This window comes from Epinephelus fuscoguttatus, linkage group LG23, assembly GCF_011397635.1.
Source record: "Epinephelus fuscoguttatus linkage group LG23, E.fuscoguttatus.final_Chr_v1".
NCBI lineage: Eukaryota > Metazoa > Chordata > Actinopteri > Perciformes > Serranidae > Epinephelus > Epinephelus fuscoguttatus.
Genome location: NC_064774.1, coordinates 1120149 through 1132111, shown reverse-complemented (window position 1 = coordinate 1132111; position 11963 = coordinate 1120149). Strand labels below are relative to the sequence as shown.

The 11963-nt window shown below is 39.8% G+C and overlaps 1 protein-coding gene across 1 annotated transcript; it reads right to left on the bottom strand.

Moving 5' to 3' along the window:
• Positions 1 to 24: 24 nt before the first annotated feature.
• LOC125883912 (acidic leucine-rich nuclear phosphoprotein 32 family member D-like) lies at positions 25 to 11963 on the bottom strand. Its single transcript, XM_049568546.1, has 7 exons — positions 11810 to 11963; positions 8288 to 8437; positions 6352 to 6474; positions 5524 to 5716; positions 4470 to 4567; positions 3977 to 4046; positions 25 to 2440 (listed from the first exon to the last, which is right to left on the bottom strand). The coding sequence occupies exons 1-7, from the start codon at positions 11861 to 11863 to the stop codon at positions 2364 to 2366; spliced, it is 765 nt and encodes a 254-aa protein (XP_049424503.1). The 5' UTR covers positions 11864 to 11963; the 3' UTR covers positions 25 to 2363.

Sequence of the window (11963 nt, the reverse complement as noted above, 5' to 3'; positions counted from 1 at the left end):
AGGCCAGAGAGGAGACGCCAGGAGCAAAATGTTAAGATTTTATTTACAAAGTCCTTTTTGTGTGTCTTTTTTTGTTGGTTTTTCCTTTAACTTACAGAAAGTAAAAAAAAGAAAATAAAAGAAAACAACATCAACTAGTCAGTGTAAGTGTGAAGGATCAACTGGATCTCTCTACTGAGCAGGAAGAGAAAAGAACGGAGAGACGGAGAGAGAGACGGAGAGAAAGAGAGTGTCCCCAGACAACCATACAAAATTAAACAAAAACAATTTCTCTGAAAAAATATTTCTTTTAAAAAGCTCTGTTGGCAAAAAAGAGAGAACACAGTTTGCCCTGAGCGCGCTCGGCCTCGGGGGAGGGGGGAGGGGGGGGATAAAGGGAGGAAGGGGTCGGGATGTGATCTCTATGTTTGACTGTCCACTGATGACATCACAGAGCCTGTTGGGAGGGCGGTGATGACATCATAACAGCTGGCTCAGTCCCAGGGTGGGTGTCAGAGGAAGATGGTAAAGGACCTCCCACGAGCCCTCGTTCTGTCTCCTTCCACAGCCCCAAATTTTCTCCTTATTGTTTACGTGTTAACAAAATAAAACAAAATAATTACCCGGCCATGTCAAAAACTTGCTGACACTGAGATTTACTTGACAGTTTACATGGTCAACGTCTCTCGTGATCAAAATAGTTTCTGATCTCACAACAACAACAACAACAAAGCAAGAAAGCTCATGTTTTTGTATGGAGATTGATTTGTGCCAATATCATTGGTGTGTTGTCTGTAAATATAAAACAACTTCTGCAAATACAAAAGTGATTTGTAAACTCACAAAAATATTTTGCAAAATAAAACATCAGCAAAAACACAAATTTCACACACACACAAAAAAAAGCTGTGTGAAATATAAATCTGCCAGCATAGAATTGAAACCCACAAATAAAAAACTGGATTCACAAATATTTCTTCAAATGTTGAAAATGTTAGAAAGATATTTTTCATTTATTTGTAAATTAATTTCTTCACAGATTTTTTTTTATTTGTGGAATTTGAGCATTTGCAAAACAGTTTTGTGTTTAAAATTATTTTCTGTATTTGCAAAAGTTATTTTTTTTAATCTATACATTATTAAACCTCCGGATGCGTTTACATGTTGTTAGCGGAGTAGGAATTTGTACTTTCATTTGTCCTAAAATTTCAATCATGTGCCACTTGACGAATTTATGTGCAGAGACACAAAAATGGGGTTAAAGTAATAATACGACTGTCGTGTTTTACATGTTAACATCATTTACAGATGCTGAAAAATGACAGTTTGTAATTCCTTGTCTGAGGTTCTGGTTTGCAAATTTCGGTGTTTTGTTTTGGGAAAAAAAGGCTTTTCAAATTTAATTTTAGAACAGAATTCAGCGGTCACCAAAACGCGTTCTTCCTACATATTCTGTCAGATGTAACAGCAAAAACCAATAACCGACTGAGTTTAAGTGTTTTTTGTGAAATAAGATTCTGATTCAAATCAGTTGGTATGAATTTCTCTGAAAATTTAAGTCCTATTAATGTCACAGAGGCACTTTATGCTGCTGTTCCTTTTTAATTACTGAGCAGTGAGGTGCCTCAGCTTTTCAAGTTCTATCCATTGTAGGTTCACTTATCAGTGACAGAGAATTTACAGAACGTTAACGCAATAAATGAATAAAAATGCCCAAACTTTTCTGGTTCCAGCCTTAAAAATCTGAAGATTTCTGCTGTTCTCTGACAGATCTGACAGTTTACTGATATTATTATTATTTAGGGTTGAAAAACAAGACATCTGGAGACGTGACTTTCAGACGAGACATAATAACGACTATTTTTTATGATTTTCTGACGATTCAGAGACAAAATGATGAAGTGAGAAAAGTTCTGATTTGTTTTGTGAATCTGAAGATCTCTCACGTTACTGTGCCGAAACACGAAGATGCCAGAGAGTATTAACATTTAGGAGAAATATATTTGCATAATTAGATGTTTGCTCATCAGGGATGCAGAGGGTTATTTTGGGATCTGATAATGTGAATTTGAAAAGACTGAAATAACCAAATAGTGACAGACTTTTGCATAACGGAGAGAAAGAAAAAAGAAATAGGGGCAATAGGTGTTTTGATGTATTAACGGAAGTTGCAAACGTGTGTTTTGGTCTGCAGGAGGAGGCGAGGGCGCAGTGGGAGGTGACCGGTTTGATAAATGGAATGCAGCCCAGGAGTCACTGAGTGAAGGGGAGGAGTCAGAGGAGGAAGGCGAGCTTGGTGGGGGGTGGGGAGAGGTCATGTAGGGAGAGGGGGAGGGGGTCACCAGGCGAGAGGTCAGAGGGGTTTGTGGGGTCTTTGTGGGTCCTTAATCATCATCTTCATCATCCTCATCGTCAGGGTCCCTCTTCCTCTTCTCTCCTTTGGCCGGAGACGAGTCCTCGTCTGCAGAAGAGAAGCCACAGGTTCAACAACAAAAACAACACGACCAGGATTTGAATGTTTTAAAATATTTTGAACTCATCACATCCTGAAAATATTCAGTGTGATTTTTTCTCCCCACGAAAATCAGGATGAGTTTGATTTTAAAAAGACAAAAACTATGGAAGCCCATTTCTGCTAATTTGACGAAAACAACATAAAAAGATACTTCAAGTAATTTTAATGACACAAATTAATGAGTCAGTATCTTAAAAAAGACTTAATATCTTTAAAATAAAGATAATTCTCAAAATGAATTAATATCTCAGGATATCAAGTTAATATCTAAAAAAAGATCGACTTAATATCTCAAAACAGTTAGTCAAGATAATTGATAATATCTAAAAAATACTGAATTAATATTTGAAAATATCAAGTTAGTTCCTCAAAATATCGAGTTAATATCTCACAATATTGAGTTAAAGTATCAAAATATTGAGTTAATATCTCAAAATAACGAGTTAGTATCTCAAAATATCGAGTTGATATCTCAAAAATATCAAGTTAATATCTCAAATGTATGGAGTTAGTTTGTCAAAATGAGTTAGTATCTCAAAAATATTGAGTTAGTATATCAAAATATTGAGTTAGATTGTCAAAATTATGATTAAGCGTCTGAAAATAACGAGTTAGTATCTCAAAAATGTCGAATTAGTTTGTCAAAAATATTGAGTTAGTATCTCAGTGAGTTAATATCTCAAAATATCGAGTTTGTCAAAATTATAATCAAGTATCTCAAAATAACGAGTTAGTATCTAAAAAAATAGTTAATATCTCAAAAATATCTAGTTAGTTTGTCAAAATATCAAGTTAATCTAAAAAAAAAAAATATATGAGTTAGTATCTCAAAATAGCGAGTTAGTATCTCAAAATAGAGTTAGTTTGTCAAAATTATGATTAAGTATCTCAAAATAACGAGTTAGTATCTCAAAAATAGAGTTAATATCTCAAAAATATCTAGTTAGTTTGTCAAAATATCAAGTTAATCTAAAAAAAAAAAAGAGAGATGAGTTAGTATCTCGAAATAACAAGTTAGTATCTCAAAAATATCGAGTTAGTTTGTCAAAATTATGATTAAGTATCTCAAAATAACGAGTTAGTATCTCAAAATATCGAGTTAATCTGAAAAAAAAAATCGAGTTAGTTTGTCAAAATGATGAGCAAGTATCTCAAAGTAATGATTTAGTATCTTGAAACAATGAGTTCGTAAATGAAAATAATTGATTATTTTTTTTAAAATGAGTTAGTTTTATAAATAATGAAATAATATCCTTCAATAATCTTAGTATTAGAGTCTCAGAACATTGGGCTAGTTCCTCAAAATAAAGTTCCACATCATTTTTCCGACCCCTCTTATCTTCGTATTAGTGTTTCCTGTTCATTTAATCATGAGGACATAATTTAAATAGAACAACTCCTTTTTCGGCAAAGGAAATACAAACATGTTTTAGCTGACACAGATGGATTGAGGTGTGGCAAAAGAGCCACACTGTTACTGACCATCGTCCTCGTCATCTTCCTCATCCTCATCATCATCTTCACTGTCCACATCTCCGTTCACCTCTCCGTCCTGCAGAGAGAGAAGCTGCTTGTTGAGGGTTTTTGCTGATGGGTGAATACCGACATTCAACTTCAAGAACTCAACAAACTTTAAGGTTTAAAATATGAAGACAATCCATGTCTACAGTCCTTCAAGCACCTCAAGAGTTACTGTCAAATACAGGTCTGCAGTTAAACTCTGTATTTCGTGGATGTTGAGGAACATAAACTGCTTTAAATGGCGCCTCCACATATTAGTATAATCGACTCTGAAGGCGAGACTTGCTGGCAGGTTACGTGCTTACGTCTTAGCCTGTAATGAACATGCCCGCACTGGTCAGTCAGCCCTAGCTTCTTTCAGTTCAGTTACATATAGATCTTTTGTTAATATGATGACTACATCATTTACAGACTTAAACAGTCTTTGGATATAATGTGCACATCAGCCCCAGACCTCATCGTCACCACTGTCATCATCTTCGTCATCATCTTCAGCTACTACGTCCTCCTCGTCATCCTCCTCCTCCTCCTCGAAGTCCTCCGACTCCCCCTCTGGAAAACAGACGGGAATAATTGACAATGATCATAAATAACAAGAAGCATCAATCTCATTTATTTTGTTCCATTATGAGACCATCTTAAATCAGGGTTCCTACACATTTGTAATTTCAAAATTCCATACTTTTCCATATCCTAATTTCCAGACTTCTCTGCATTTTTTTGGGGGGGGGGGCGGGTGTCAGAGAATATGCAACATCTGAGTAAATATATCAGTGTATTATATTTCACATCATATTTAATTATTCTTAATAGGCGATTGTAGCCAAGTACCATAATGGCATGCAAATAAAAACTCAGGTAAGTTCATCGTTTGGGCTGAGGCAAAAAGGTTGGGACTCTGGGTGCAAGCGATGCAGTAACGAGACGTCGGTGTTTTATCCTTTCATGTGGCTCAGAATCGCCTTCTCCCCCATGTTGGCGATGTCAAATGATTTCACACAAAGCTTGCATCTAGCTCTGTGTGTGAATTGGGAATCCTTGGCCAACCAGGATTTATATACGGTGTTGTCAAGCCATCCATCCAAAAACTTGCATCTACCCATTATAACCACGTGAAACTCGTCTTCTTGTCGAAGGTGCAGTGTTGGAGTGAAACTTGATACCTGGGGGGCTGGAGGAGGGTCATGGGGCAGCGGACTGGACATACCACTTGTCAATCAGGTAAAAGGGACGGTATGTTTTCTGAGACGTTTGCTCTCACACAAACTGTGCTTGGCCTGGCATAAAACACGATCCGGATTGATTACATTATTTTTGGAAATACCTGATTTTCTATTTTAGAAAACAGTATTTTAGAACAGTGGTAATAGTCTGGAACCATAAATATTTTTCCATACTTTATTTTTCATTTTCCATACTTTTTAATACCTGGAAATTGATCAAATTTATTTCCATACTTTTCCATACTTGCGTAGGAACCCTGTTAAATGTTTATGTGTTGCTTTTACCCAAGCCCTCCTCGTCCTCATCATCGACTCCGTCACCCTCTCCGTCAGAGTCAGACGCCTCACAGTCGTCGATGTCATAGCCGTCCAGGTAGGTGAGCTGGGGGAGGAGCTTGAAGATGGACTCCCTGTAGTCGCCCAGGTTGGTCACCTCGCAGTTAAACAGGTCGAGACTCTTCAGCTGGGGCAACTTTTTCTGGAGGGCAAATAGACACAGACGTGATTAAAGCTGAAGGTAATGCTGTGGATTATTAACACTTTCGTGCCAACACACTGTTTGGGATACAAAATTCATCTGAACATATTTCATCTCTACAGATGAAGAAAGAATCTTTCGTTTGACTTTTTCCTGAAAGTCCTCAAACGAGACAACAATAAAGTCCCAATGTCCTCAAACGAGTACTACCTATTGAACAGCATTTTACTTTGTTACTGTTGCTAATTTTTGGTCAAATTTGTTGCCATATCCAACTACAAGCATTATTAATGATAACTAAACAAGCTTCAGCCATAAAATGTTTTCAGGTTTTGGACCATGTCCACTTTTGTGTCGGGATCGGCTGCAGATTGACTTGGCAGAGATGGCTGCCATCTTGTTTTTACATGGATTAGTGTACTGTGCTCTTACTACCACTAGGTGGCACAACAAAAGTGTCCACGAACGAGGACAACAGGTTGAGGTTAAGCAGAATGAAGTATAAGGTCCAGTAAACCCAAAATGTGATGTCCTCATATGAGGTCACAAACACGTTTTAAAATTTCAGCAGCTGATAATATTTAGGGTCACGAGGTCTCAGGTGAAGGTGTGTTGCAGACTCTGCCTCCACCCACCAGAGGCTCCAGGGTGCTGATGTCTTTGAACTTGTTCCCACTGAGGTTTAGGTGCGTTAGGTTCACCAGCCGCTCTGCCAGCACCTCCAGACCGCCTGATATCCTGTTGTCACTCAACTCCAACTGCACAGAGGGAGAAGAACAAAGGTTATTTTCTGGTGCTGAAACAATGAGTGAATGAACAGTCGTCAAAACGATCATTAGCTGCTGCCTTGTTGGAGCAACATTTCTAATTTAAAGCTGTTTGAGTCAACAACAATGATCACGACTACTTTGCTACACAGAGAAGTTCACATACCACCACCTGTTTGGGGATCAAAATGTTTGTCATTATTTTTTCAATTAATTGTTTTGGCTACAAAATGTCAATAAGCAGTGGTGGTAAATAGGGGTGGTAATCACCAGAGGATCCACAACATGATCTTAAAAAAAAAAAAGAAAAAAAAAGCGCGATACTTGGCACTGTGTGGCGATTCGTTTTTTTAATCACCCAAAATTATCGCGATACTGCTGTATCAAATCCCAGAGTCCAATGTTACACTGAAATTGGATATAAGATGTCATCACTTTATCATTTTATCTTGTTGGACGTTTGCGTGAAATTTTATCATAGCTAGCGTATGTATTCTTAAGTTATAGCCAAAAATGTGTCACCCTGACCTTTGACCTTCAACCCACAAATTGTAATCAGTTCTTTCCTGAGTGCAAGTGGACGTTTGTGCCAAATTTTAGAAACCCCCTCATAGAGCTGTGTCATATCATCTCCATCGCGATAATATTACTATATTTTTCAATTTGATAGAAAAAAAATTCATATCATGATACTCGCGATATTTCGGCTTGTTGACATATGACGTCACACTGTTACCCACGGCAACAACAAGCATGGCTGAAAGCAAAATTATTAGCAACTCCGCGGTGGCTTCAAAAAGGGGAGCAGCTTCAGTAGTTTGGAGTAAACTGTGGCGTCCTGAATGTTTTATGAGCAGCTCCGGACTTCTCGGAGTCTTTCTCAAACTCAAGTCTGATTTATGGTCCTGCGTTAAATCAACGACGTACCTACGTCGTAGGGTACGTAGCTACGCAGGAGGCTCGGCGTCGCCCCCGGCGTAGCCTGACGTGCACCTCGCAAAAAATGTAACTACACGTCGAGGCGACACAGACCCAGCGCAGACCGAGAGGGCTGTGATTGGTTTGCTTCGTAGCAACGCATTTCCGGTTTCGTATTTCCAGATTGCGCCATCCCCGCCATCTTTAAACATCTTCTGTTGCTATGTAGATGTTGCAGTATTAACATACTTTCTTCGACATCCATCAACTCCAACAAGACTCTCTCTCTCTCTCTCTCTCTCTCTCTCTCGTTCACTCTGACGGAAAAGCCGGAAGCTAAACAAAGAATCAACTAGAGACGACGATAACCATTCAGGAAAGGAACGCAGACCCCTACCACTCTGGCGGTGAATTGCACCGCGACGAAATGGAGTGACGGAGAAGTTCGAAGGGTTCACGACGACCATAAATCAGGCTTCATTCAGCGGCTCCTCTGATCTTGTTGAGTCCAGGTAGACGTTTGTGCCACATTTGAAGAAATTCCCTCAAGGTGTTCTTGAGAGATCGCGTTCACATGAATCGGACGAACAAAAGAATGGACAGGAATCAAACTCACATTCGAAACGTTGGAGCCGGAGAATATTTGGAATATTTGCTTGGCAATTTAATCAAAAAAAAGTTCCAGATTAAGTTTTAGTTGATTCGATTTTTTTTTAGCTCGACTACTTTGGACATCTTAACACATGAAGGAACTAGATATAAGGACGACCACGCAGAGCAAACAGCCACATGCTCATAAAACATTTATATTAATAACATGACATACAACAACATGAACATGAATCTTTCTGACACTGTCCAGGCTGGGTATGTTTGCTTCCCTTACCTTTTTGAGTTTGTCCAGTTTGGGGATGTCTGCTACGCTGGTCAGGCCGACATTGATGAGGCTGAGCAGCTCCAGATTTGAGAACTCATCTGTGATTCCTTCGATCTTCCCTTCACCAGAGCGACAGTTGTCCAGAACCAGCTCCTGGACCTGAAGATGAGGAGAGGAGTTAGTCAGCGTGGGTCGAAGGCAGACTTTAGAAACGATCCATCTACACTGCTGATTCATTCACACTAAAACAACTGACAGTGAAAGTTACTTTCTTAATAATCAAATCAAAGCTGAAACTAATCTCTTTCTTTAACAACTGCTGGCACATGCAGCACCGCTACACAGAAATCTGTTTCAAACTGACTGTATGTTCTTGTTCTGCCCGCTGTGGTGTCGGTATGACTAAATCACGTAGTCATTTTTACACCTACGAGCTGCTTTGTGATCAAAAGTGAAAATGAGTCACAGAGACAAGAGCGCAAAACCGTTTCCACTACACTTACAACCTTTTACTAGAATTTATTTAGAGGTGACGGGATGTATCATAAACAGTCAAGAACCAAAAGCCCATACAGAATTTTTAAAAATCTTAATTACATATTCTTTTCTCAGATATTCACTGAATTAAATTAAAATGATAAGACTTTAATTTACAGAAAGGTCCTTCGCAGCTACTGGACACATTTTTACTTGTTGGCTTCTTTCATTCAATTAAAAATGAGATAATTTGTGGCAGTGCAAAAGCATCATTTTTGTTAGGATATTAAAACTCATAATTGTATCCTCATATGTATCTAACACCAGTTCTGAGGCAGTGAAGCTTTAGTGAGAAATATGTGACAATCAAAGATTTTTTGAGAGGGTGGATGAGAAAACATCTCAGTCGATGCACCTGAAATAACGTGACGATTAGCCACTTTGTTAGCATGCTAGTCGCAGTAACCTTGTTCATAATGGCCAGCTACAATAACAGAATACTGTTGCACACCCAAAAAGTGCTAGATATACCAAAGAAAGGTTTGCAGCTTTGCTAGATTTTTTTGGCCTGTGTGCCCACCAGTTTCAGCCTTCTTGTTTGCTTTACACAGTTTTATTTGGTCCTGATACGTGTTGATGTTCTTTATTTTTATTGTGTGTCACTAAGTTTAAAGGGATAGTTCAATTTTATTGTGTGGGGTACTCATCCATTGACTACACACTGAGGCTGGAGTCCGACACAGAAGTTAAAGACGGGGGTCTGCAACAAAAGCTGTTTTATTGTGGGCAGACTTGTTGTCACTCACTGCTCCGTCAAGCACTCGCTGCATTTTCTTATCAGTGGTGACACAGATGGAAGTCTGCACCCTGTTTATCGTCCACAGAACGAGGCTGCACCCCGACATTTTCAGAACAAAATACAACAGGCTGCAGTGAGAGTCTCTCTCCATGGGATATTTAAGAATAGCAGCTTTGTGCATTGAGTCCTTCTCAGGCAAGCTCAGGGGTTTAGTGTTGCTGTAGCCCACAGGAACAACACTCTACGACGCTTTCCCCCTCCAGATATGTTCAGTTCACATAATCCAGTCGAAATTAATATATATTTTTGAATGCTTGAAGATTCCCTCATTACTAAAACTGTATTTCATCCAAAAGAGACAATAAAAACTAAAGTGATGGTCAGAGTTGTCACAGTGAAATTTAAGGTGTGCTGGTGGATTCACCTCGTCAGCTCATGCAGTGAGTAACATTACAACTAAACGCTCCACCTTAAAAGTTGCCGGCAGTCGGCCCAGAAATGTGTGCCACGCCCCCCCCCCCAAAATAAAAAATGGAGGCTAAAGGAACGATTCCACTGGTACCATCCACGACTTTTTACAGTGGAGACAGAACAAATCGTACTGAACTGCTTGATGTAAAAATCTGAACCATCTCTTTAAATACCCTTTCCTTAAAATAATTAATGAATTATGTTGGATTAATATTTCTTACTTTGTGAGCTAATTGGTATTTTGAGGGTAATGGAAGGCCGATACAAAAATGGAGCATTCAAATACTGGTTTGGACACTGATTACCGTGGCAACAAATGCAGCTTTGAAGCTTTAAAGCCTTACATGTATCAAACAACAAAATCCGGCCCTAATGAGATAACTAGAGCTGCAACAGACAATGATTTAATTTTTTTATAAGTACAGCACAACAAAAGCCCAAATTGTCATATTCAAAATACATTACTTTATCCCATCAAGGGAACAAATCTCAATGATGCGACATGAATCTGCAAAACCAGGAAATACTCACGACTGAGAACCAGTTAATTTAATGCATTTAAGCTGAAACACTAAAGCTGCTGCAGCCTCTTTAATACAAACTAAGTTGTCAGGATATCACTCAGACGCGAGTGCACCACGGAGGAGGAGCTACAGCCTGTGTCTGAGTGCACGGGACTCCTGTGCGGTTTCATATTGGAACGGATCCCGGCCGACACTCTGTTTATAAACTCCCAGCACATGTGACGCTGCAAAGTTAGCTCGCCTGCTAGCGCTCTGCTAACTCGTCCTCTCACTGATTATCTCATGTAATGGCCCCCAGAGTGCGCCAGGCGGAAGATAACACGGTTTATATGGGTTTAGAGGAGAAATAACGGCGACACAAGCACAAGGGCGCATTGGACTAGTAGCCACTTTAGCAAGCTAGCGCTAGCACGCCGCTGGCTACGCGCCCTTAGCACGCAAGGGCGCCGACTAATCTCTGGAGAGGCGACAATATCAACAACGCCAGTTTGAGTTTTTAAATGTATAAACTGGGCATTGTTAAAACAGACTGAACTCGAGTTTAAAATAAAATTAAATATGTAGTTATTTCACATGTGTGTAAGTGTTGGAAGCGAGAAACAACGCGCATTTCCTGCTTTCCGCGTCTGCTGAGCGTAACAACGGATGTCGTGACGAGACATTTTTGCCTGCTAACGTTATCTCAGCTTGTTCCACGGTTGCGTAACTACAATGGCCAATTTAGTTTGATCACAGAATACAATAAAGGCGGTTGTGTGTTTAGAGCGTGTGCCGCGTTATGCAACGCAGACATAACCCGCCTCATAACTTTGAAATAATACGGCCCCAGACATTAGTCAGGCCCTGGAGGCACATTGGTGCCTTCCATTGCTGTAACAGGGGGTGCGTGCAAGTTTAGTTTCACACATGCAGCTTGTAACCATGAATTCACCGACGTGCGCTGCAGTTTGGAGCCATTTACGTGCGCTAATATTAAGTGTGAGCATAGAAATGAAAACAAGGCGGTAAACAGCTGCGCACCGCGGTTGTTTACCCGTCATTAAACTGCCGAGCTCCGGATGCGAATTAAAGTTCTTAACGGAAGCTGATAAAATCGTTTCCCAGACTTTCTATACCAGCTTCGCTTTAAGCAGTAAATGTACATTAAGGCACTTTTCGGGACCTGCAGACTCCCTGCCATGTGCTCGCCACCCCTCCTTCTCCGGCCGGTGAAGTTTACACCGCAAACCGATAAACAACAACACAAACCGGGCCACTCACCTCTGTCGGCGACCGGTTCCTCAATTCTAACCCAACCCTCTTCTTCATCTCCATTTTCCTCTGGTTTCTGCCTGAGTTTGGATCTCTGCGGTGCGAAAAACTTGTTTCTCCTCGGTCCTCTCTCTTCAGTATCAACACGCGGAACCAGCGTGAA

What these genes read in the sequence shown, in the direction of transcription:
- LOC125883912 (XM_049568546.1), bottom strand. Translation starts at nt 11,863, where the DNA reads ATGGAGATGAAGAAGAGGGTTGGGTTAGAATTGAGGAACCGGTCGCCG. An exon ending in TGAGGACGAGGAGGGCTTGG is followed by an intron (nt 4,568 to 5,523) that starts GTAAAAGCAACA and finishes TCTGTTTTCCAG; the next exon opens with AGGGGGAGTCGGAGGACTTC. An exon ending in GGAAGATGACGAGGACGATG is followed by an intron (nt 2,441 to 3,976) that starts GTCAGTAACAGT and finishes TCTCTTCTGCAG; the next exon opens with ACGAGGACTCGTCTCCGGCC.